Below are 27,133 nucleotides of genomic sequence, written 5' to 3'. Positions count from 1 at the left end.
ACTTTCAGACATGTGCATTGCAAATGCCACTTTGGGCAGCCTTTGTCCCAGTCCGTGTGGGAAGTGCAGTAGCCCACCAGGCATTGTTTAACCGTTGCATTATGGAATTTCACAGTCTGTCGTGCTGGTCTGTATGAGACTGTGTGGGCCCTTGATTCCCCCGTGCTGGAGAATGCTTTTCCACAGTTTGCTGATGTATGGTTTACCATTGTCACTAGAGATGTAGCTGGGCACACCATGCCAGCAAAAACCATCGATCATTTTCTCGATGATAAATTTGGAGGTAGGTGCACGTAATGGGAAAAGCTCAACAAACTTCGTGAACTTGTCCAGCACCACCAGGATGGGGTTGTGGGCAGTGGCCCCATAAGGTCCACACTTATCTGCTGCATTGGGTGGGTGGCCCATGAACTGTCCATCAGTCCTTTTGGTTTTTGCCGGGGAGGTTTGAAAGCCTGGCACTGCTGGCAGCTGCGGATGTAATGGGAGATATCGGAGTGGATACCGAGCCATGTGAACCGGCTCTTCTCACGTTTACAAGTTTTAAAGAAACTTAAATGCCCACTTAGGGCGTGGTCGTGCTTCATTTTTAGTGCCATGTCTCGTAAGTGTTGGGGAAGCCAGGCGACCTTACGTTCACCGACCATGTACATAAGGATACCATTGTTCGAGATTTCGCTGTCACCAGCTAGGTCCTCTAGCCTCTTGGACTCTTTAGCGTCACCAGGTAGCGAGCCAGACTTTAAGTATTGCAGCAGCAGTAAATCCTTGCATTGTTCCAACTGGAACTTTCAGTGTCGGTGTTTGTGGACACGTCAGTCACGGCAACAGGGGCTGCTAGTTCAAAACAAATGGTTTGTTGTTGCTCTTGCACTTCAATTGAGAACCTGTCCTCCTCCAAACAAGGCTGAGCCGATTCAGCAGCAGGGATAGGGCACCTGCTTAGTGCAGCCGCTGCGATGTTGGCCCGTCCTTTACGATGCCTTATGGTACACTTGAACCCTTGTAATCTCAACACCCAATGTCGCACTCTGCACGATGTTTGCTCAGTTGTAAACATCCAAGCCAATGAGGCATGGTCACAATGCACCTCAAATGATGTGAATTCTACATACGGTCGGAATCTATCGACAGCCCATACCACAGCGACACATTCCCATTCTTGGACAGTATAGTTCTTTTCAGCAGCGCTGAGGGTCCTGCTTATAAATGACACAGGCCTGAGTTGACCTTCGACTTCCTGCAACAACACTGCCAATATGCCAGTGCCACTGGCATCTGTTTCAATCACAAAGGACCTGTTCAGGTCAGGCAATGCCACAGCCACCTCTCCTGCCAGCGTTAGCCTCAGAGTCTCGAATGCTGTCTGTTACTCGGCACCCCAAACCCAATGGGCACCTCTCTCGAGGAGAGCTGTCACGGGTCTGGCTTTGTCAGAAAACCAGGGGATAAAATTTCTGTAATATCCCACAACGCCCAAAAACATTTGGAGCTCCTTGACTTTTTTGAGGCATGGGAACTCTGCAACCGCTCGCACCTTGTCCGGGTCAGGTTGACATTTGCCTGGAGATATTGCATGTCCAAGGAACTTTAATGCCTGTTCACAGCATGCAACTTTGCTGGGATTGATTGTCAGACCTGCAGAGCCAATTCTTCGCAGTACCTCATCGATATGTTGTAGGTGGTCCTCAAAAGTCTCTGAATAAATGAGCACATCGTCAAGAAATGCCATGCAGTAGTTGTGTTTTATGCCTTCTAACACTTTATCCATGAGAGACTGAAATGTTGCCGGCCCACCTGCTACCCCAAATGGCACTCGCTGAAATTGAAACACTCCTCTATGGCACCGGAATGCAGTCTCCTTGGGAACATCTTCGGGAGCAATCGACACTTGAAAGAAGCCCTGAGCAAGGTCGAGGCTCGTGAACCACCTAGCGCGGCCGAGCTGAGCCCAGTCTGTGCGGGGCATGGGGTATACTGGCACAGTTGTGATTGCATTTAAGGGTCTGCAGTCGACCGCAAGGCGATATCCTCCAGTTTTCTGCTTTACTAATACAGGGGCACTGGCCCAGGATCCGGAGCAGGGCTCAATGAGGCCTTGGTCCAGCAAATCTTGGATACACCTATCAAGAATTTCTCTCTTTTGGCTGTTAACCGGGTGCAGCTTGCATCTAACTGGTGGGTCGCTGCCTGTGTCTATTTTGTGAACCACCAGGGACCTGCAACCTGGCAGAGTGGTAAAAATATGGTTATGGTCTGCAAGGATGTTTCTGCTTCTGCTCCTCCCGAAGGTTCTCTAGACTATACTCGCCACTCTCAGTGGTATTGTGGCATACATCCTGCACATCTGCAGAAAGTGCCTGTAGAGAGCTGGCCACATTTTCATCAGGCTCTTGACCTTGCTTATCGGTGCCTTTTTAAATTTAACGAGCTCATATGGGTCAGAGTGCAGTGACCATGTGCCAAGGCCCATGTGGAGTGAAATACCTGCCTCCTCAAGAAAATCCCGCCCAAGGACAACATCCTGACACAGCTCTGACAAAAGAAGAAAACGCTGCTTCCTGCCAGCGAATACGACAGCGAACCGATTGTGCAGTTTGTGACCAGCCCTGAGCAAGCCTCAGAGTTCGTGCTTCTTAACTGAAGGTTCCTCCCGTGCATTTGGCCGCTGCGATGACACAGCTACCTATTAATAATATCTCACGCCTGCCCCAATGTCCATGAGTGCATGAAGGACACTTACCAATCAACAGTTGAAGCAGTGGTTCTTTGTTTCCGGCTGTTGCGTGCACTTTCAGGGACGTCGTGTAGCCGTCGGCCGGAGAAGCGGCTACGCTCGTCCATTTCCTGGGCAATCTACTTGTAGGTGTCTCGGTAAATTGCAGTAAAAACAGCTGGGTTGGCTGCGTGGTCTAGCAGTAGCGCATTGACGTGCAATGTGGCCAAAACTGCCTTAGTATTCGGCAATGACGTGAATGAACTGCTTGAGGTTTTCCGCCAGATGCTGAGTGCGCTGATCTAGCTCTGCTTTTAGTTTAAACTTGTAGTATACGGTGGTAAACTCAGCCGTAAATTCGAACGTGAAGGACTGCCAGTCGGGGTGCCCACCTGAGAAGCGCCACCATTGTTTGGCTAACCGCTCCAACGCTGCTGGAAGCAACTGCAAACGGCAGTCAGGGGTAATCCCTGCAATAGCGCAGTACTCCGAGTACTTCTCCAGAAAGTCTTGCAGCAGGTGTCGGTCCTGGTAGCCACTGAATTTCGGCAGTGGGACGGGCACACCTTTGATGTTGAGCGCTGTCCCCGCGCTGGTTGTCTCGTTGGGCCTAGCCATGCCGATTGTCTCGTCAGGCCTAACCTTGTCGTTGAGCAGCGTGGTGTGCAGAATTTGAGCTATATCAGCTGCGCCTCTCTTCCTTCCGTCGTCGGAGGCTCTAAACTTCACGTGCGAGTGGCCAACCTATAATTGCATTCGTTTCTTGGATTTGAAGCTCACGTTAATAAACACGCATGTTTGTTGGGAATACCAGCCAAGGTTGAAGAAGCAGTTGATATCGTATGACAGTGCTCACTCCAAATTAATAAAAAGAGGAGTTGCAAGGACGTGTCTAAAGGAAGCGTTAAATAAATCTTGCATTCACAAAGTAGAAAGCAGTTTTAACAGCCAGGTTACAAGGCTGAGCCAAGCTGGTTTCCTGTCTTATTTGGTTACTAGCATCTGCGATAAGCTTCTTCAAAAGATTAAACATGTAAGAGAGGGATTTAACAAAGAAACACCAGTTGACAGGAGGAGGGTACACGTAATCCCATACTGGCACAGGGTGTCCCACAACCTCAAGATGGTTGCGCAGAGGCACAATGTTAATCTTGTCTTTAGTGCGCCATGTAAACTGGCCAAAATATGCCCAATGGCGACCAAATCTGGCCCATGCTCTAAGAAACCTCCTGCGCAATACACGTGTTGCACTAGAAATGTTGTCTATGAAATCCCCCTAAGCTGCAAGCAGGTATACATTGGGCAATGTTACAATGCAAGGGCGCGAGAGCACAACTGGGCCGTGAACGAAAATGCGGGAGGTCATTTGGCCGAACATTGTAAACTTCACAAATACCGTCCGAATCTTTATGACACCAAGTTTCTGGCACGTTCCAGAGATAGACTCGAAATTGAGATATTAGAAGCTTTTTGCATTGCGAGGGCCGAGAGCACGTGCATTAGCTGCCCGTCAGTGGCACTTGCCGACAAAGCCTTTGTGATGCGATAGGGAGTTCATGACGTCACGGTGGTGCAATTCATTTTCATGTATATAATCCTTTTTTCTTCAAATAAAATTTTAGTTGGAAGTTAGCGCCTGTCTGTTGTACCTGTGTTCTTTTCGTCCTCGTCTCCTTTGCGTTATGTTTTCTTCAAGTATCTTACACCAACTCGCCCACATCAAGCTTCTGCTGCTTCATGATTTATAGAATTTCCAAAGTCGAACTGATGCATAATCTCTTTATTATTATTTTACTGCATAGGAGTAGTTACTCGAGAACCTCATAAAGTGGCTGGGTGATTATTTTTGAAAAATGACAATATTTGGAAAATAAACAGCAAGATTGAATATTTTAAACATTCTCTTCTTTTTCTTTTTTTGCTCATAGGCCAATGAAAATGGGCCTATTACTTACTAGGCTTAAGAGCTCTCTATGTGGCAAATCTTTTTGAAAATTCACATCTGAACTTTGAAGATAAAAATCAATTACTTAGGAAAATTCGGCAGTGGGCTAGTTGGTTATACACAAATAAAACTGCTGCACAAGGACGTGAGTGAGAAAACAAAGCATGACGCCCGAGAGTAAACTTTCAGTTGAAAGTTTGCGCTCAGGTGTCGTATTTTGTTTTCTCGCTCCAGTCCTGTCCCTTCGTCACTTTGCGCAACAGTTTTAATTTAACAATTACTAAGGTTGGGACATTACATGCCTAGGTAGCTTAGTGGTGTTCACTGCCGAGTTCAGGGGTTTGATCCTGGCCACATTTCGATGCGAGACAATACGTAAGAAAAACACTTGGATTTAGGTGCGGGTTAAAGCTTGGCCAAATTAAACCAGAGTTTCCCCGCAAAGGCATGCCTCGTAAACAGATCGGGATTTTCGCCCGTAACACCCCAGATCCTATTTTATTTCATATGGGGCATTTTAAAAATACATTGTAATTGAGAACCCAAGAAGACTATCCGAAGTCTGCGTTTTTTTCTGACACCAGGTAAATGCCCCGAGTTACTGCTCTTAACATTGTGAGAAATGCTTTCATTTATTCGGCTTGTTACGGGAATTTGATAAATTTTTGTGCAAACGGTGTCTACCTGGTAGCCTTTTGCAAATATTTTCCTGTTGTGCTTCTAGGCTGTGGGCGCGTGAATGTTATTTGAAGTTGAGGGAACATGTTTTGATGTGTGCTACAGGGAGACACGCCTGCCCCGTTTCCGGGAGAGTCCTGCCTTGCGTAGCCGCTGTGCAGGAAAACCTGGCACGCAGGAGTGGCAGCGGCTACCTCTGTTTGGCTGCCTGTCCCCAGCCGAGAGCTGCCATGTGACCTTCTATCCAGGTGGCGCCATCTGGGCTGCGGCATGGTGTCCCCTGCCACCACCAGGAGAGGAAGAGGAGGTATGTGGCAGAAGCTGCTTGCAAAAGTGGTTTGGGTGAAATTTTTTGGTTCGAGGAAAACATCTGCCAGAGAAATGGGACAAAAATGGGTAGAAACGCAAGGGGTCACTGACCGACTACAGTGGAACCTCGTTGATACGATCTTCGCAGGAACCAGTAAATAAAACGTATCATTAAAAAATTGTATCATCTAAAGCAAGCCCCAAAACGTAAGAAAATAGGCTTACTTGGTGACAAACTCGCAAGCAAAGCCTCCTGTGGCACCGAGCGATACTGCTCTGCATAAAACACACGTTATGCAGAGCAGCATTACTCGACATCACACGAACCGCAGCCAACACACTTTTATTGAGAAACGTTAAAATGGCTCGTCAGTTCTCGCTGAACTTTGTTTTTTTTAAAGTCCGTAAACAAGTTCTTTTGAAAGATAAAAAACGAGCCACCGTTTCCTCACTCAACTGTTTCTCAACTGTGCAGTTTTTCTTTCAAAGTCAGTGCCTTGTATTCCCTTGACATAGCTACGAAGGTCACGGCACCGCGAACCACGAATTCTGAAACAAATGAAAACCGTAGAGCCGCATGACACAACGAGCGATACGACTGGCGGACGAGGGCAGGCGCTTTATTCAGCCGCGTGACCGCATGAAGATCTCACTTGAAAAGCCAACCAAAACAAGCGCAAGCGAACGCCGGCGTGAGCAGACGATACTACAAGTGCGTAAATAACAGTCGGTCGGGTCCACGTGACACCAGTTTGCCACCGGGATGCGCGGCAATGTAAATCGGTTCAGGACCGATCCCTCCCACGGCACAAAAAACCTCCTTTGCGGCAGCTTTTGTTGCACATGTTTTGCCGCTGCTGGTGCCCAGCGCGCATTTTTCCGCTAGTGTCTTAACACATTGTTCGTGGGTCGTTGCAATTTAATTTAATCTAGTACACTTGAATGTAAAGCTATGAGTTTGGGAAATACCAGTTTACAGTCATCCACTTTCAGGTGAAAACACGATCGTATCAACCGCATGAAAATACATTGCTCCTATGCCCCATAGGAGCAATGTTGGCCGGGAAAAGAAAAAAAAAACATATCATTCCGAAAAACGTATTACGCAGAATCGTATCAATGAGGTTCCACTGTACCATGTTAATTGACATTTTAGAGCGCATACGCATTCTTTTGTGTTTTTTCTTATATGCAGCCTGACCAGACGAGTTTTTGTCAAACCCCTGTGTATGTGTATAATAAAAAATGTGTGTAGCTCAACCAAATTGACATGGTTGTCATGGAGCCATGATGTGATTCTAAAACCCTGATGTCCTTTGCGTATTGAAGACAATTTAATACGCCAAGCTGCCGAATTAGTTGCAGCTCTCATGAAATGTGATGCTAAGATACCATATACACTCGTGCGATGAACGCACTTTTTGAAAACCAAAGCCAAATTGTGGGAGTGCGTTTATTATGTGGGGGAAATTTTATGGGAGCTTGTTTACAAGAGCTCAAATTAAAAGGTAGGACAGTAATGATTTTAAAAAATGACTTTACAGTTAAACCTCAATATAACGAAGTTGGTAAAATTGGACATTTTTATTGTTATATGAAAGTATTGTTATATTGGATTAGATCTGTTATACAAATAAGTATGGGTATTTGTATTATATTGTTATCAAGCAATGCTCAGAAGACAACACAGAAGACGACGACGCTCTCTGATGTCGCGCGGACTGTTTTTGCATGTTGTATGCCTTGTATGCCAGTTCTAAATATTCTGTAAATATAATTTAAACCTCCCTTTCCCCGTAACATTCTTATGGAAGGTGCGGGGTATCCCAGAAGCACAACGCATTTACTCAGCGGGTGCTTTTTGGCTGCATCGGCCATGCCAGCTCAAGGCGAGAATGCTTCGGGCTCGTCGCCACCCACGCCCACCGTCATCCTGGCCCAACCACGTGACCCTGGCATCTTTTCGGGTACGGATAACACCAACGTCGAAGATTGGCTTCAGCTCTACGAACGGGTGAGCGTGAGCAATCACTCGAACCAGTCCGTCATGCTGGCTAACCTTCTCTTTTACCTCGCGGGAGCAGCACGCGTCTGGTTTGAGACCCACGAAGAGGAGCTCACCAGCTGGGACTTGAGCAAACAAAAGCTCACTGATTTGTTTGGCAAGCCTGTTGGCCGCCGGCGTGTCACGTAGAAAGACCTTTCTTGCCGAGTTCAGACTTCCACGGAGTCCTATGTGACTTAAATTCAGGACGTGCTTGCGCTTTGTTGCAAGGTTGACGAGAAGATGCCGGAAGCGGAAAAGGTTGGACACATTCTCAAAGGCATCGCGGATGACGCGTTTAGTCTCCTCATTTTCAAGAATTCTTTGACAGTGCAGGACATCGTTGCTGAATGCTGCCACTTCGAAGAAGCCAAAAGCCGTCGCAACTTTTCTCGCCTTCTTAATACGGCTGTAACGTCTACCTGCGAGGACCTCCGTCTCCCACCCGCGCCGGCTGCATCCGATAGCATTATGCGTAACGTCCACCGGGAGATTGAAGCTGCATCTCCAGTTCCTTCCCAGATTCGCACCCCAGACGATTCCCAAGCAACAATATCTTTTATTCAGACCATTGTACGGCAAGAGTTGGCCAATGTCGGACTCCACTCAATTAGCCCAATCCACAGACCCAACTACCGTTCACCCAGCATACCCGCTCTACCACGAAGTTCGTACGCTCGTCCTCCTTATCGAAACCCGGAGGAATGGCGCACCTCTGATGACAGGCCTATCTGCTTCTGCTGTGGACGCGTCATACATATTTCTCGCCACTGTCGCAGTTCTTGGAACTCGCAACCTTGGTCGAGCTATCGAAATACCCGGCGCCCACCTGGCAGTCCCCGCCCACCGACACACATTGAAGAAGACAACGCGCCAACATCTCTGCCCGCACAACCAAACCGTTCCCCTTTTCCATGCCCACGTCTTTCCCGTTCACCTCTGCCTTGTCGCTCTCCGTCGCCTTCTTACTCCCGCCGCTCCTCGGAAGACTAACGGGCGCAGCTCCGAGAGGTGAGCCTGCCATGACGACCCGACCCGAAATTCCTCTGCTTGCACTGCCTGGCCATCACAACCTCATCAACGTGGATGTGGACGGTATAGCTGTGACAGCACTTATTGACACAGGAGCACACATATCGGCTATAAACTCGAACCTCTGTATGCGCCTAAAGAAAGTCCTAACTCCTGCCCTGCTCTTCATTGTCCACGTAGCCAACGGTGGAACTCCACCTGTCACTGGGATGTGCGTCACCCGTGTCACTCTAGCCGGACACCATACGTCTGTTTTGTTTTATGTCTTGGAGCAGTGCCCACATGAAATCATCTTAGGCCGTGATTTTCTGTTCGGCCATTATTGACTGCTCTGCGGGTGTTGTCCAAATCGCCCTACCGTATGCCGTTGACCCTCCTGATCCTATGCCTAGTCGACTATGTTCTACCGATTACGTTCGCCTACCTCGCTGAGCCATGACCTATATTGCCGTTTCACCCGATCCACCTGTCGCCAATGGTGATTACGTCCTGTCACCCAAAGCCACCATCCTACTGTGGTAGGACGTCGCATTTCCCCCCACGGTTGTCTGCATAAAAGACAATGCCACCTCTCTTCCTGTAGTAAATTTTGGCCTCTGTCCTCAAGTGCTACCTCAGGGCATATCTCTTGCAACCTTGGCCCCGGCTTCCGACTACCATATTTCTGCTTTATCTGGTGATACTGCGTTGTCTACCCCTGCTGGTTCGTGCCCTACAACCCGAGATTTAGAACCTCTCGCGACTATGATCGCTCCTGACCTTCCGGCCCACCATGCGGACGTACTTCGATGCCTTCTCCCCTGGTGCTGGGACATTTTCGATCTCGATGACCGGCCACGGGGTCAAACGTCCGTTGTGAAACATCGGATACACACCGGCGACGCTAGCCCAATACACCAACGGCCCTACCGCATCTCCCCTACTGAGCAATAAGTCATACAGAAGGAAGTTGACAACATGCTTGCCCGAGATATCATTGAGCCTTCTAGCAGCCCTTGGGCTTCTCCAGTCATGCTCGTGCGAAAGAAAGATGACAGCTGGCACTTCTGCGTCGACTATCGCCATCTCAACAAAGTAACAAAAAAAGACGTGTATCCCCTGCCACGGATAGATGACGCCCTCGATTGTTTACATGGTGCCAAACATTTTTCTTCGAAAGACCTTCGCTCCAGGTACTGGCAGATTGCAGTTGACGACATAGACCGTGAAAAGACCGCTTTTATTACACCTGATAGCCTCTATCAGTTTAAAGTAATGCCATTCGGGTTATGTAATGCCCCTGCTACATTGAACGTAGAGTCCATACCGCAAACAGGACGCACTCATGCTAACACCAAGCCATGGTAGAACCGCGAGTGTGAAATAGCTAAAAAGAGGCAAAATAAAGCGTGGGGTAAGCTTTCGCGTTAACCTAACACAGAAAATCTAATCACTTTCAAGCGAGCAAAGGCTAGTGGAAGGCACATCCGACGTGAGGCCAAGAGAGAAAGCTGGAGAAACTATCTGTCGCACATAACCTCATATGCAGATAAAAAGAAGGTCTATGCGATGGTGCGAAGGCTTAAGTGCCAAGCTCCTAGCCCACTCCCATTAGTAAATAATCTTGGCGACACACTAGAACAACAAGCTGACACTATAGGTGAGCATTTTGAAAGTATTTCTAGTTCGCTTCATTATACAAAAGAGTTTTTAGCGCACAAAAGACAGGCTGAGTGCAGACCACTTTTTTCCGGTAAACGAAGTCGAGAGAGCTATAACAGCACTATAACAATGCACGAACTGAACATCGCCCTAAACAGTTGCCGAAGTTCAGCTCCGGGTAAGGACCAGATAAGTTACGACATGCTAAGGAAACTGCCGAAGCAGACGCTTGAGTGTTTGCTGGGCCTTCTTAACAAAATTTTTGATGCTGGATGTTTGCCCAACAGTTAGAAAGAGGCAATCGTTATACCGATCCTCAAACAAGGCAAGGATCCCTCCATGGTTGAAAATTATCGGCCGATAGCTTTAACAAGTTGCTTATGCAGAAGTTTTGAAAAAATCGTGAATCGCCGCATTATACACTTTTTAGAATACAATGGTATACTAGATACGCTCCAAGCCGGCTTCCGTGCAGGTAGATCAACAACCGACAACATGGTCCTCCTCGAATCGTACATACGAGGAGGCGCCTTTGTCCATAATCAGTACTGCCTTTCTGTATTCTTTGATCCCGAAAAGGCATACGACACAGCATGGCAGTATGGCATAGTGCAAGATTTGAACGCATATGGGATAAACGGAAACATGCTCCAAGTCATTCAGAGCCAGAGCTACCTCTCCGATCGAAAGTTCCGAGTGAGGATAGGAAACAGACTTTCTCGAATCTTTGTGCAGGAAAACGGTGTTCCTCAGGGAGGTGTGCTTAGTTGTACACTGTTTATTGTGAAAATTAACTCTCTTCGAACTTCTGTACCGCCAACAATCGCCTACTCGGTCTACGTAGATGATTTGCAAGTCAGCTTTAAATCTTGCAACTTATCCATATGCGAGCGTCAAGTTCAGCTCAGTGTAAATAGACTATCGAAATGGGCAAATGAGAATGGTTTCCGCTTTAATACAGAAAAAACAACATGCGTACTATTTACAAGAAAGAAAGGCCTGCACCCTGATCCATCGATTGAATTAAATGGACACAAAGTGACGGTCAAAAGCGAACATAAATTTCTCGGCGTCATTTTTGATAGCAAACTTACATTTGTTCCACACATCAAGAATATAAAACTAAAATGCCTAAAATTTTTGAACGTCATAAAGATCCTTACTCATTATTCCTGGGGAACTGACACGCAATGTCTGCTATCACTCTTCAATAGTCTTGTGCGGTCCCAGATGGACTATGGCAGCATAGTGTTTCAGTCAGCATCTAAAACCGCGTTAAAGATGCTTGACCCCATATACCATTTAGGCATTCGGCTAGCTACTGGTGCTTTTCGGACTAGCCCTATTCAAAGCCTCTATGCAGAGTCTAATCATTGGCCCTTGGAGTATCAGAGAACATATTTAGGCATTACATATGCTCTCAACATATTAGCTCAGAGGGAACACCCTTGCAGAACACTAATTAATAATCGAACATCAGAACTGCTGTATGCGAATAGGCCATCACTAGCTCAGCCGTTACCTTTGGCTATCACAACTGTTGCCGAAACTCTTGGGTTTAGTTTCTCAGATGTCCACGAAACTGGGCGTAGTGATCTCATTGCTCCCTGGTGCCTACGCCAAGTTCTGTGTGACATGTCCTTTAAAGCGCTTGACAAGAAAAACGTGCCACGCGAGGCTATTTTGCAACACTTCCTATCACTGGAAGACAAGTACACCGCAACGTCCTATTTTACGGACGCCTCAAAGACGCACAAGGCAGTCTCATGTGCTGCACATAGTCACGGCTATAATGTTACAAGAACTCTTAATACAAGTTGCAGCATATTCACAGCAGAAGCATATGGTATCCGACTGGCTGTGGATCATATACGACAACATAGGATACAAAAAGCTGTTATCTACACAGATGCGCTAAGTGTTGTAACTGCACTAGCTTCGGGAAAGGTTGGAAACAACCCTGTTTTTAATGACCTGATAAAATCTATTTATAACTCTTACAATGAAGAACTTGCCCTCGTGGTATGCTGGGTACCGGGGCATTGCGGCATAGCAGGAAATGAGACGGCTGATCAGAGTGCTAGAGAAGCTGCTCTACGTGGTGACATTGAAGTTACTGAGGTCCCTAGTCAAGATATTAAACCTTATGCCCGTAACCGGCTACGACAGCACTGGCAGTCCCAATGGGATAAACGGAAAACAAATTGCATGCAATAAAACCTCAACTAGGTAAATTTTTCCAGCAAAATATCGCTAGACTAACAGAAACCACACTGTGCAGGCTACGTATAGGACACACATACACAACACACATATACCTGTTAACAGGCACACAACCGCCCATATGCGAAAAATGTGGAGAACAACTCACTGTCCGGCACATTTTAATTGAATGTCCAAGACTTCACCAAGCAAGAGTACAGCATTTTAGAGAACTTTACACACACAACGTACCGTCTCATCTTGCATTATTTTTATCCCATGACCTTATGTTTAGTGTCAAGAGAGTTTTTAAATACCTCGCCGACGTCCAGTTCTTAAACACTGTATACTACAATCCAAACCGCCATGCTCCATCACATACGTGAGGAGCCTGAGCTATTAATGCCTCGAAGTCTCGCAGCTTTATCGCATGGTTTGCTTTGCATGGTTTACTTTGCTGATGGCTTCGAGGCAAACATTTATGGCTTATACTCACTGAAAACTATAAATAATCTGCATAACATATACATAGCATATAACAAGTAATCGCTCACAGTCACCGATATCTCCTTATAACCTATGCACAGTTCAAATGTCTCATACAACAGTAACACCATTGTTTAGCCAGGCCTTTCACACCTTTGTCAGTACAAGATTTTTACCCCTTTATGTAGCACATTTCAACTTGTATTTTATAAATCACTGAATCATCCATAGACTTGGCGCTCTTTGCCAAAGATGCCCTTGCGCCATTAAAACCCATCAATCATCAGCCTCTGTATCCTGTTTATCACTACTTCGAATGAAAGTAGCTTGGCTGCTCTGAGCACTGTACAGGTCAATATAGAATTCTTCCGCTGCTTTTACTATGTCATTGAAATTGTTGATGATATTACCCTGTTTATCTTTCAGTGCATACATCTTGCCTTGTCCTATGCCAAGTTTTCTTCTCACTGATTTCATGCTGCGTCCATATTTTACTGCTTCCTCAGTCTTTTCCACGTTATAATTTCGAATATCCCTTACTTTCTTCTTCTTGTTCAGTTTTGACAGTTGAGCGAATTCTATCTGATTTCTCGAGTTTGACACTTTCATGTTTTGTCGTTTCTTTATTAGGTCCTTTGTTACTTGGGAAAGCTTACCTACTGGTTGCTTTGGTGCCTTACCTCCCACTTCAATTGCTGCTTCTGAGATCAGCCTAGTTTCGTTTTCATTCATTACCTCTATGGTGTCTTCATCTTCCTGTGCTGAAGCAGCATATTTGTTTGCTAGCACCAGGCTGTATTGGTCTGCTTTTACCTTTACTGGTTGGCCTGTTTCGTCTTGTATTAAGGTAACTGTTTAACTGTATGCACGCCCACTATGTACAAACTGTGAAAGCTTTTTCATAGCACCTAACTCTGCATCGGAATTGCTAGACTGGTACTTTCTTCCACATTGTAGTGCCACAACAGCTCATCCGTCCGGCACATTTGCAATTGCCTTTGTGTGTGTGTGATCAAGTCAGCTGGCAGGGAGTGCCACATATACAAACTCCAGGAACGCACCAGCTTGACGGAGGGTCGCTTGCTGGTTGGTGTCAGGGCGTGCCCTCCCTGGGCCATCCAGTCTGTGTACAACTGTTGCACATTGTCCTCGTTCACACACGCACACAATGCCAGCTGCTGCAGTGCTGAAGTGAGCCCACTCAGAATTATCACGACCTGTAGTTTACAGCAGTGCCACTAAATTGTAGTACAGTGATAATCGGAGACTAAAAGTTGCCCGTCATTGTCATCCTACGCAAGAACTTGTTCTGTCACAATCTTGTAATGACAGTGACACTAGCTTTGACGGTAGACTGTTGTGAATTCCAAGAACACGCTTGTGTATCCAAATTAACGAGTCGACTGTATTTTGTCATTCAGAGGAAGCACCCACTTAGCATTCAAACTTAGACCACAGCATGTGTAATCCTGCTGCCTATGAGCGAGTAATCGAGGTGTTCAGAATGTAGAGGGATGTACCGGCAGGGGGCCGGGCGCCAAGGACGTCTGGCAATACTTCCGTGCTAGAAAACTATATATTGACGAACGCATAATAAAGAACGCTCTTCTCACAGTTTCAACGCTGTGTGCGTGTTCCTGCTTGATACACTTGCTCGATACATGTTTCAGAAGTGCAAATTGTCGGCTAACTATGGATAGCCTGCCCCTTCCGAAACGTCTGCTGCTGTCTGCTGCAGAGAACTGGGAATGCTTCCGTCAATGCATAGAAATTTTCTTCAATGCAACGGCCTTCGACAAAGAGCGTTCGTCAGCACAAAAAGCAGCCATCTTCTTGCACGTCGCAGGACCAGACGCCATCGAGCTATTTAACACCTCTACACAGTCGGAAGCACAGCGTGAGGACTATAACGCCATTGTCAAGGCATTCCAGGACTACTGCAGTCCCAAGACGAATGAAACTTGCGAACGCTACGCGTTTCGCTCCTGCCAACAACAGGAAGGAGAGCCTTTCGAGTAGTTTCTGCGGGATGTGCAACTTAAGTCGAAGACATGCAACTCCGTTGACTTGCGAGATTCTTTGGTTCGAGACCAGCTTGTATGCAGCATATATGACAAGAAGCTCCGTGCCCATCTCCCGTCTCCTGCGGGAGAAAAATCTTACGCTAGAAACAACTGTAGAGTTCTGCAAAGCGGCGGAGGTGGCGGTGTTGCAAAACCGGACGCTCGAGAACACTGCTAACAGCGAAGCGAATGTGCACCGGATTAACAGAACACTGGGAACTCCGGAGACAAATGCAAATCATGGATGGTGCAGCTACTGCGGAAAGGTTTATCAGCCAAGAAGATGCCCAGCGTGGGGCAAGACTTGTGCCTTATACAAGAGGAAGAATCACTTCGCCTCATGCTGCAAGAACACCAGTGTTCATGAAGTTAGCACTCCACACTCTGGCGATGCACAACAGCAGCAAGCAGCTAATAACTCGGAGGAAGACTTGGATATTTTAACAGTGTGCATCAACAGCGTCTCAGGTCAGCGAGACTGGATTGTGAACGGGTTTGTGGCTGGCCTCCCGACGTGACTCTAGGTAGACACAGGGGCGCAAGCAAGCATCCTACCGTATGCACAGTTCCGCAAGCTCCGCTGCAGAAAACTCATCCTTCACCCATGCAACACTGTGTTGACGAACTACCATGGCAACATTATTCAGCACTTCGGAGAAACGACACTACCGCTTCGTCTGAAAGGCAAGCAAGCAAACGTACCGTTTTTTTGTTGTGAAGGGCCGGCAAGCGTTGCTTGGCCTGAAATCATCTGAGCAATTCGGGCTCGTCTCACCAGTGTATGACGTTGGCAAGCCTGAACCAGGTTGGCAGGAGGAGTTTCCTACACTATTTCGAGCTCTAGGGTGCCATCTTCAGTTGCGTGAGGATGCACGGCCATGCCTCCTCGGCGAGTGCCCCACGCACTGAGGGGAGTTGCATCACTCAAGGCCGCAGCCGAGATGAAAGCTGTTCCAGTGGAAGGGCGTGAAAAGGCTGCCCTGCTGCTTCTCGAGAAGGAGACGCAGGTTTCCCAGATGGAAGAGAAACTGAAGGAGATGGAAGGCACTCTCCGGCAGGAAAAAGAGGCAGCGTATCATGCTGCGGAGGTGCTCAGTGACGCTAATCAGGGCTTGAAAGATGCCATGCTGAACCTCGCTGAGCAGCTTACCCAGGAGCAACACACACGCTTGGACCTGGAAAGGCAGGTGGAGCAATTCCTGCACCATGCAATCGCAAAAGACAGTGAAATGGACAGGCAGCGAAAGACGATCAACTCATTGCAAGCATCTGCTGGACTGAAGACACAGAATGAGCGCCTGAAGGCACAAGTATCGAAGCTGCAGGAGAAGGTTCAAGAACTGACCTGTGAGTTAAACACCGTGAAAGAGACGGAGGCACTGAGCGCATCCAGCAGCTCTACAAACAGTACTGGAGAAACCGACAACGCCGTCTGAGAAAAGTGAGCCCTTTGAGCCGGAGGCGGTCTCAGAAGATGACCTTGTGCTAGGTGCCGAGCCCCCAGTGGTTTCATCAGTCCCAGCTAGGACACAAACTCCACAGGGCCCCGAAACTGCAGGGCCATCCCAGGAGCACACTACAGGAGACCACAACCCCACTGTCGGACCAACGCTCTCTGTCCTTGGCGACTGTCGGCTCAGGCATGCTGTTGAGGCCCCCAGGCTACCTGCGAGACTATGTGACCTCCATGCCGCGAGCAGCTTCACCAAAGAAGGGAAGATGTACCGGGAGGGGGCCGGGCGCCAAGGACTTCTGGCAACACTGCCGTGCTAGAAAACTATATATTGGCGAACGCGTAATAAAGAACGCTCTTCTCACAGTTGCAACGCTGTGTCCCTGCTTGATACACTTGCTCAATAGAGGGGAAACGTTTACGTACTCCTATAATGAATGCACACAGAACCTTTGCATTGCTTTCAAAATTGGGAATGATATAACCTCCCTGCTATAGTTCACTCGCTCCAGCTGGCACTTGCAATCGGGAGTCATCTCTTGGCCGAAAAATGATTGTGCTCCACCGTGGTGTTAGTGCAACGACCAATTAAAAATGACGCAGTGAGCCGTACCATTCTTTGCCTACCTCTGCTTGATTTGGTGTCATTGTCGTGGCAGTGGTTGGTGTCTGCTATCTCACCGAGCGGGAACTGTTGCCACCAAGAAAATAATCACATTTTACGAGTTTTCGCGCCTTTTGCCTGAATTTTTATTTTACGAGGTTTTGCTCGACCCAAGCTCACTATTTTTTTCACAATGCCAGAAACGCATTCGGCCATCCACTTTGACACGTTCTGTGCCGAGTTACGCAACATCTCGCAAAGCAGGGACATAATGCCACCCCCCAAAGTGATATCGCCCCTGAATAAAACCTACCTTTGCTCGGTAAGGTACTCCACCGTGGCCGACAAGCATGACGCGCGACGCATTCGTCATTGAAATCTGCTGCGCATTTCAAACTGTGATGCATCTTGCTGGCTCAACAAAGCTTTGCTTACACTGAGTCCCACAGTATGTGGGATCTACATGATTTCAAAGGTGACTGTTCTGCGACAGCATTGTCTGTTGCTCACTTTTCTGCTTGCCTGGGGTGTTGCTGTGAACAATGGGCTGTAATTGCGGTTGTACGGTGAAAGGTGGTAGAGCATGGGAGGTAAAGGGGGATGAGGGGATGGAGAATAACCTTGCTATTTCTTGCAGCAGACAGTTGAAATTTGGTATGTGCATTGAAAATAGTATTTTAAATAAATAAATACATTTTCAAATTAACACTCTTAACAAGTATTGTTTTATAAGGAATTGAATGTTGCCTGGTTGTGAAAAGCTTAGCAAACATTCTAGAGGAGTCAAGGTGGTGGTTCTGGTCATGCAGCAACCGAGCCATCACCAGTGGGTGGCACTGTCGTGCTGTCCGGACCCCGATCGAGAGCACCCGCTGACCGAGGCCACGTCCGAACCTGGCCTCTTGCAGATCTGGGACCTAGGACCTCTGCAGCTGAACAGGTAGTTTGGGAGGCTTGCTGCTAATATGTTTGCACGAGTCGGTCATCGGGCAGGATCGCGTAGGCTAGACTGATGTTGCATTAGGCAAGTTTGAATATTGAAGATCAGTGGTGCATTGTCCTTGAAATGTTTTCAGTCTCTTTTTTTATATTTGTCGACTTCTGGCTGTCATGCCAAAGTTTTATGCAAATACAAAAACTGTTCAAACTATTCGCTTCGAAATTAATGTGCACTAATTACTATTTCCTTAAAAAGATGATGTGTATATATGTAGTCAATTAGGACTTTACGCTGAACCCGGTGAAAATATTATGAAAGAAATGCTCAGCCGTTTAACAACAACAAAAATACGATTATTTTACTCACGTTTCAGCTGTGGTCCGGCCTTCATTGGAGTGAATGAGAATACACAAGACGCTCCCAAGGTGTTGGAAAGTCACGTGGAAAGAACATGTGGCTTCAAACAAAGTGTAAGGGGAAAAAAATGTAAAAATAAAAATAAACAACTTAAACAAACATTTTTTTAAACGAGGGACTAACAGATTAATTAATTCATTTATTTATTTCATATACTTCACAGGCTCCAGAAGGAGTATTGCGTGAGGGGGGCGGTAGAGATAACAAACAACAATTGTGGAGCAAGAACAGAGCACCACACGTGGATGGCTGCGATGAGTCAGAGAGGTGGAGGCGTTGTCCTCACCATCGAAGAAAAAAAAAAAAAGTTATTTCCACGCTGGTAGAAGGGATAAGAGGAAAAAAAAACGTGGGTGGCTGTGATGAGCTGCCCCTAAGGCAACGCGTTCCCCAGTCTCAAGGGACCACCATCGTTTAAGATAAAAAAACGACGCTCTACTGCAGACATGCCGTGCAAAGGGGGCGTGCAACACAATAGCGGCTCCACAGGGAAAAAGAGAGAGGATATGTGAATGTGTCAGCACGAAGCAAGACCGTTTTACATGCATCGCGATTAGACTACAAGGAATTTACTTTCGGCTATAACCACATTGTTCTAATCAGAAGGCAAGCACTTGAGTTTCCGGGTGCTTTCATTACTACCCGAGGCGGTGGTATTAAACTTAAAGATTAGAAAGGACTCGCGCATTTCGCGGTCGTGGTGTGAGCGAAAGCTTATTCCAATATTGTCGCTTTTAAAGGGGGCGGTGGGGATCAGAGTGAACTTTTTTGTTCTTTGGCCTAGAGCAACAAAATTTGGCAGCCACACTCAAATGTGTCTTAAATAAAGAAATATGCAGTTTCATTATGATACCTTGACTAGTTTTCAAATTACAAAATGTCACACGTGTTCCGCTTGTGGAAAACCTGGCACTGTAACGAAACATGCCAGGGAGCTGCCTTTAGTTTTAATCTTCGCTGAAAAGAGCACTACAGAGTACAACAGTTCCAAAATTTTTTTACCCCTTTATTTTTTTTTTACCCAGAACACCATGTTCACCTTCACTAATTGTACCAGAACTTGTCATTCACAGGTAGCATGTAGAAAAAAAAAAACTAAGCCCTCAGCAAGATATTGAAGAGTGTCATACCCTCAAGCACACTTCAGGGAATACATAAAAACAAACAGGATCAAAATTGGTCCTGGCGTTCCTATGCTAGCCTTTCCACAGACAACACAGAATGCCAAAAACACACTTGTGAGAAAATGTCTCAAAGTTTTTGGAGCAGTTCACATCTCTCAAAATGCACCAGGATTGTAGTTTTTGCTGTCTTTGCTTACAGGTGACTTCTTGGGTCTCTACCCTTTGATTTCGTGCACACAAGATGATTTTCTGGCTCGCTGTCGGTTCTTTTCTGCAGCCCTCCAAAGGGCACCAGGTTTTATGCCCAGTGTAGTGCAAAGCTCAGTATTAGCTGCCTGCATTGTACGTAGCAACTGCCTCGCATACTGCCGCTTCTACGGTGAAGAGGGAGGCATGCTCCTGCTTCGATAATAATGACCAAATCACTGAATGTAGGCTTTCGGCAGCGTTCTGTGTCTTGTTGCCACTGCACCGAGCTGGTAAATGAAGGTTCGTAGACTGACAGCAGCGCTTGCACAACTCTGCTGGGAAGATCGTACTTGTGTGGAGGTTGTGGCTTGCCTTTTGCCTCAGCTGAACGGTGCCTGCAGCAGCTGCGGGTGGTCACCGATTGTGATGGGGCTTAGCATCTGTGGGTGCGATGTGATACATTGTTGCCATCACTGCCCTTTGCATGTCTTCCACATTCGTGTTACTTCGCATGGCTAGGCCATAATAACCAGTCAATCCTGTGTCTGGCCACCTTTCCCACCAAGTGCCTCTCCCTTCTTGGCTTTGCTCACAAGAGTGCCAAGTGCTGTGCCCAAACTTTTTGAACATGGTTCACACAGTCCTCCTTTGTGAGAGGTATGAACCCATATGTCTGTTCATTGCACAGGGCCAGGTAGGTACGGCTGTCTCCATCACAGATTACATTTGTGTATCTGAGGTCGTTTCTGCTAAGGGAGCGCCCAAAAAGCTGCAGTGCGGCTTCAAGTTTCATGCGTCCTGCACTGACATCAGTGTTTTTTTCCATTCATGGTATGCCGGCTCACTTTCCGTTGGCCCTATTTTGCGTCGAAGGCAGAAGTTTGACAAGTCTCTACAGTAAAGCACAAGAGCCGTGCAAAATTCTATTAGTACGCAACCTACACCAAGGTGCGAGCTGTGCCCACGCATAAGCCACGTGTCATCATACACAACTGTAATGTTCTTAGTGGAGTTCACGTACTTCCATTTCTTTGTAGACTTCCTTGACAGCCTTCACAGCATCTGCAAAAACTGTTTGGGCAGCCACTTCAGCTGCTGGCTTGAGCACTTTCTTCAAATGCTTTTGGTATGTCTTCTGGTGTAGTCCTCGGTGCGAAACATTCATCACTACCCAGAAGTTATTCAGAGAAGTGGGCCCTTTGCCAATGTTCCGGATTGCCTGCATAGATCTGATGTTTTCGTCGAAAACCCTCGCACCTTGCTTTTTTTGCGAGGATCACTGAGAACTGATAACACCACAGGAACATTTTAGCACCATTTTCGACACAAGTCCAAGTCTGGTGTCCCGGTCCACTGCTAGGCTTGGCCTCCGGCAAATGAGGCAGTGGGCATCCCTAATCACCAAATTTAGAGTGCCCATTTGAATTACTGCGATCTTCTGGTGCAGGCGTAGTATCGCATTCCGGCAGCACGGTCAGCGCGAACTTCCGCTCAGTTGCCGACATCGCACCAAGCAACTCGTGAACGGTGGACGTGCGCGCTTGCACCATTTCCACGGACACAAAACTTCGTTCTCTATGTTCATGGTACAACGCCCACCGTATGAAACGTCAGCACAGCTATGCTGATTTAAGGCATCTGCCGACGTGCCATTTATCACTTCCGATATGACTTGAGTGTCACGTCAAAGAGCCTCATGCTGATGCGTACTAACATGAACGAAACAGTCCTCTGCTCACAAATCTGACCTGCATCGTAACTACATTGCATTGTCCTGTACGCTGCCATAGCTTGTTGACGTCCCAGGATCCATGGCGACATCGTTGTCACTGCCACTGCTTGGTGGCTGACTTGGTGGGGTGCCGCACGGCACCCTGACACCCGATGCCGGCACCTGCATACCGCCATTTGACAAGTCCGGCTCATCGGCAATCACTTCCCGTGATTTCCGTGCAGTGGGGGGTCGGCGCTTTGGCTTTCCGTACGCAAGCTCAGTCTTGCGTTTCTTTTGAAACATGCGACCCATGGCTACAGACCATGTGCGAGACTTAGAGAAAACCCGCCTCGGTATCAAGAGCAGCAGCGTTGGTCAGGTGCCCGGCAGCCCGCGACTGTTCAAGCAGAAGACACAGTGATGGATCGTAAAAGCCAGAAATCATTGACAAAGAGCGGTGAACAATCGAAAAATGGCAAAAGACAAGCAGAGAACACAAAGACGCCTGCAACGAAGGAGCCAGAGCAGACGACAAGCCTTGTGGCAGCGGGAGGTGATCACGTGACCAGGCACGCAGCAGCCAATAGCAGCTGTGCAATCTCCCGTGCGCAAGTTTTGTCCAATCGCAGCTGCACTTTCGAGCCGCGGGAAAATTCGAAAGGTCTCGCGAGCCTCCCAATCACGAGCAAGCCACACTTATACCGCACCGCCACCGCTGGCGGAATACCGGGAGAGAAATGCGCAAGAATTCACAAACAAAACAAGACAAAGATGGCGGTGCTCGCATGAGAGGCTGAGAAATGGCGCTTGCGCTAAATACAGTTGTTTTCAGCGCTCGCTCGCTGCTCAGGGTCTGTCACGGCCTGTTATATATTTAATTTGAAGTACTTCTACAATGAATTAGGCACTGATAATTACAGGAAAGGTAGATAATAAGACGTTCTACCTAAATATGTGGTTTTCCAAAACCCCACTTTTTCTAAATTTTTTGGCTTTTGAAGGCCGCGTCCCCCTTTAAGTCAGTCAAAGGCTGCGAGTTCAAAGCACTGCGACAATGGCGGGAAATGTGTCCAACGCGTCCACAACAGAAGCAGATGGGCCTGTCATCGGAAGTTCGCCCTCGTTATAAGAATTTCACAGAATGGCGCCTTGGCCGAGTTATCCAAACATCTGACGTCCGGGTGGTAGTTCCCAGAATGCTGGTACACAATGAAGACGACAGAGCTCCGTCATCATGGCCAGCACGATCCAACCGCTCCCCTTCACCTGTGGGGTCTCACATGTTCTCTTGGGACAAAGGAACGACAACACAGTAGTGCAAACAATCAAAAGGGCATTTATTGCACCTTTCATACACTAATGCACACTAGCCAAATTACAACCAATAGAACATTCACACGGGTGCGCGACAAATCAAGCTAGTTCGACTCACCGCGACCCGATAGCGAGCGAATATGTTCGCCCCATGCTGTGACACCATCGCCTAGTCATTCATGTGTGCGGTCACGCGAACAGTGGCGCGTTCGAACGATCCGTGTTCGTCCATACCGGTGCCCGCTCCGAGCCACGCGAGACGTCTCGTGAAGCGTGGATCAGCGCACGCGCGGGACGTCCGCGTCGCTCACCGATCCCAACCCAAAGAAGAAGCGCCCTCCACCTTTCTCTCCCAAGTCACCCCGCCGTTCGGCGGCGTTAGCATCGCGACACTCGCGCCATCTCCCGCAATGCGCCGCAACCACCACGACCGCCGCGGGCTTAGCCACGCAGAGAAGCCGGACTACAGGCGACATGCGGGGAAAACATCAGGAGACGCGTGAGAGTCGCGCATCCCCACACACCATCCCGACACATGCCCCGCTCACCACTGCGTCGTCGCTCTCCTTCTCCCTCGTCGCTCATCGGAAAACTGACTGGCACAGCTGCGAGAGACGAGCCTGCCGCGACAACCCGACCCGAAATTCCTCTGCTCACATTACCTGGACATCAACGTAGACGGTAAACCCGTCATCGCACTCATTGACACCACATATCGGTCATGAACTCAATTCTCATCTGAAGAAAGTTCTTACCCCGGCTCCGATATCTGTAGTCCGTGTAGCCGATGGTGTGACTCCGGCTGTTTCTGGGTTGTGTACCACCCGTGTCACTGTTGCCAGACGCCACACTTCAGTTTTGTTTTACGTCTGTGCCCACATGCAATCATCTTAGGACTTGATTTTCTCTCGGCACATTCGGCTCTTATTGACTGCTCTGCAGGTGTTCTTCAGCTTGTCTTACCTCATGCTGTTGAGCCTTCTGATCCTGCTCCCAGTCGACTGGGTTCCGCCGATTACATTCGCCTATACGACATCTAGCCGTGACGTACATCAACATCTACTCTGATCCCCCTGTGGACTATGACGATTACATCGTGTCGCCCAACGCTACCGTCCTCTGTTGTCAGAATGTCATGTTCCCGCACTCGTTCATCAGTATATAGTGCAATGCCGCATGTACCTCTCTTGTGAATTTTGGACTATGCCCTCAAGTGATACCCCAGGGTATCTCCCTTGCAACCCTAGCTCCAGCCTGCGACTATCACATTTCTGTTTTAACTGATGCTGCACCGCATCCGGCCGCTATTGATTGGGATCCCACGGTGTTAGATAACATAACGAAAATGATCGCCACTGACCTTCCGGCCGAACACGTGGACACGCTTCGTTGGCTGCTCATGTCTTACCAAGACATTTTTGATCTCAATGACCGACCACTGGGCCAAACAACAGTTGTCAAGCATCGAATTCACACCGGCGATGCTAAACCCATACACCGACGTCCCTATCGTGTCTCTTCCGCTGTGCGCCATATTATACAGAAGGAAGTTGACAAAATGCTTGCCTGTGATATCATCGAACCTTCTTCGCGCCCATGGGCATCTCCTGTCGTGCTGATTAGAAATAAGGACAACAGCTGGCGCTTCTGTATCGACTACCGGAATCTTAACAAAGTAATACAAAAGGTTGTGTACCCCTTACCTCAGATAGATGACGCCCTTGACTGTCTCAGTGGTTCCAAGTGTTTTTCTTCGATAGACCTTCGTTCCGGGTATTGGCAGATTGCAGTTGACGACATGGATCGTGAAAAGACGGCGTTTATTACACCTGATGGGCTCTATCAGTTTAACGTGATGCCGTTCGGGCTATGCAATGCTCCCACTACATTCGAACAAATGATGGGCGCCCTCCTTCACAGCTTAAAGTGGTCAATCTGCTTGCACTACCTCAATGATGTCATTGTCTTTTCTCTGACTTTTGACACACACATCGAGCATCTCTCGACAATTCTTTCGGTGTTCCGCAAGGCGAGACTTCAGCTCAATTCGACGAAATGTCACTTTGGCCGCCGGCAACTTACTCAACTCTTCCGGTGTTCATCCCGATCCGGAGAAAGTTTGCGCAGTCAAGGATTTCCCTGTGCCGACCTGCGCAAATGAGAAACAAATACCACAAACAAGCGCTGACTGGCAACTAGAAGTTTAGTATTTGAAAATCATCAGCCATTTTATACTTTTTCCAGCATAGGCATGCGTACACCAGTCACATAAACATCCGCAAAATCAGCAACATCATAATCTCTAATGCAAAAAGCTATTTCTTTCTCCGACAAGGCGAGAGAGGGAAAACTTACACAGTTATCTCCTTCCTTTCGAATGTGATATGCCTCTATGATTTCTCCTTCCTTCTTACTTTTTCCTTTCCCTATGAATTTTCTCTTTTACAAAATAGGAGTGCATGGACACTTTTTGCAATGTATCGCTGAATGACTTCCATAGCCATTCTTCATGTTATTGTTATGCTGACGAGCTCTATCATTGAAACACTGTCCTGTTTGTCCAATATAATTTCTGCCACAGCTGAGTGGTATCTGATAGATAACGTTGCGCGTGCAGTCAGTGAAACAGGATTTATGATCGATGGTGTACAGGTGCTTATTGAGCGTTTTCATACGATTGCATATCAATGAAAGCTTGCACAGGGCACTGAAAAGTAAATTAACATTATGTCTGTTGGAGACTTTCTTTAGATTGTGCGACAACTTATGCAAGTACGGCACCACATGCACTGGTCTCATGTCTTTTATCTTTTCTTTGTGTGCTGGTTGCAAACATTTTCTCTTTTCTTTCTTCAAAATGGCTTCGCATACTGAAGTGATGACAGAACGGGGATAACCTGCGTTTTGTAATCGTGCACCATATCATAAGACTCTCAACTTGATTGTGCCACGTAGATACAGAGTATCGTGAGGAGGCCATGAGAAGTGAATAGAAATGGAGTTGGCCTAGGCAGGTCATGACTCGTCAGTGTTTTGATAAGTTCTCAATGTATTGCACCAACCTATTGGGCCGAAGAGCTGATGTAATGTGAGGAAGATTCGAGCTCCTCACATCCTGGGTAATTTTATGTAGAGGGATGCTCCGTCAATGTTGTGTGTGTGCAGGGGTCCACGTGAGAGGAGTGTGTCACCACGGCTAGGTCTGTGCCTTGCGCATGACTTTGGCTTCGTGGCCGGCTTGGATTGGTGCCCTTCTGGCTGCTATCAGGAAGGGGACCGTCTGGGCCTACTGGCACTCGCTTGTGGAGATGGCTGCGCTCGCATTCTCAGGTACACTTTCTTAAAAGCATCGCTTCTCACCCAGAGAAGGCTGCTCTGTTGTTTTGTGGGTTTTGTGACAGGCTAAGTGCTTCACTAGTGCCTGTGCTTTCTCGCAAGTTGTGTCTTGGCAATCTTGTGCATGTTTGTTTTTACTGCGCTATATACTGGCCGTGTTGTGCTGTTAAGGCTTAAGGAAGTGCATCAGTCACACCACTTTACTTAATTAGTCTTACGGGTGGTTAGCATGTACGTAAGTAAAAGCAGGTCTGGGAACTGGGAACTACAAGTCAAAATGGTTTCCAAAAATTATAAATGATGGGATGACGGCAATATTGCAAGAAAGTCATTCCAGTCTTTAGCTGCTCGAGGAAAAAAATGAAGCTTGAAATGTCATGGTTTGCGTGTGAGGACGAGCAACTTGCAGTTGATGGCCGGTGCGCACTGATATGCACGAGAAAGGTGGCTGCTTGTTACAGGAGAAGTTGTTTTAAGGAGAGAGCAGCAACGAAAAAGCTCAATTCTGCTTTTAACAATGAAACATGCATGTCAAATGAATACGAAGAATGAATTAATGCAGTCGCACGATTCTGTACACATTCGAGTGAATTGAATGGATGACGAGGGTTCCTGAAGGTAGTAGTGGCATATTTGAGTTGCGGTCTGACAAATTATTAATTTGACATCTTGTGGAAAATGACAAAGGTGACGTTTTGTGAACTGTAAAGTCTTTCTTGCTGATGAAATTATTAGGCTTGTACGAATATTTGATATTTTCGAATCTTCAGTCAAATATATTGCTATTCGATATTCATCTCAGCTCGAATGTCAGTGTTCAATGCTTTCGAAGTATTCAAGAGCATCAAATATATGTTTTTTTCCGTGTACAACCTGCCTCCACATATAACTCGCACCCTGAATAACACCACCAAAAAAAAAAGAAG

General features: G+C 47.3%; 1 protein-coding gene across 1 annotated transcript; it reads left to right on the top strand.

Annotated features, from left to right (window-relative positions):
• Window positions 1-5,385: 5,385 nt before the first annotated feature.
• On the top strand, window positions 5,386-26,256 carry LOC119435163 (general transcription factor 3C polypeptide 2-like; the record flags this gene model as incomplete). Its single annotated transcript, XM_049659726.1, has 3 exons — window positions 5,386-5,646; window positions 17,983-18,113; window positions 26,037-26,256. Coding segments are annotated over exons 1-3 (597 nt in total), but the record flags the coding sequence as incomplete, so codon positions are not given.
• Between the last annotated feature and the right edge of the window lie 877 nt (window positions 26,257-27,133).

This window comes from Dermacentor silvarum, unplaced genomic scaffold (genome assembly GCF_013339745.2).
Source record: "Dermacentor silvarum isolate Dsil-2018 unplaced genomic scaffold, BIME_Dsil_1.4 Seq487, whole genome shotgun sequence".
Classification (NCBI taxonomy): domain Eukaryota; kingdom Metazoa; phylum Arthropoda; class Arachnida; order Ixodida; family Ixodidae; genus Dermacentor; species Dermacentor silvarum.
This window is presented reverse-complemented; position numbering and strand designations above follow the sequence as displayed.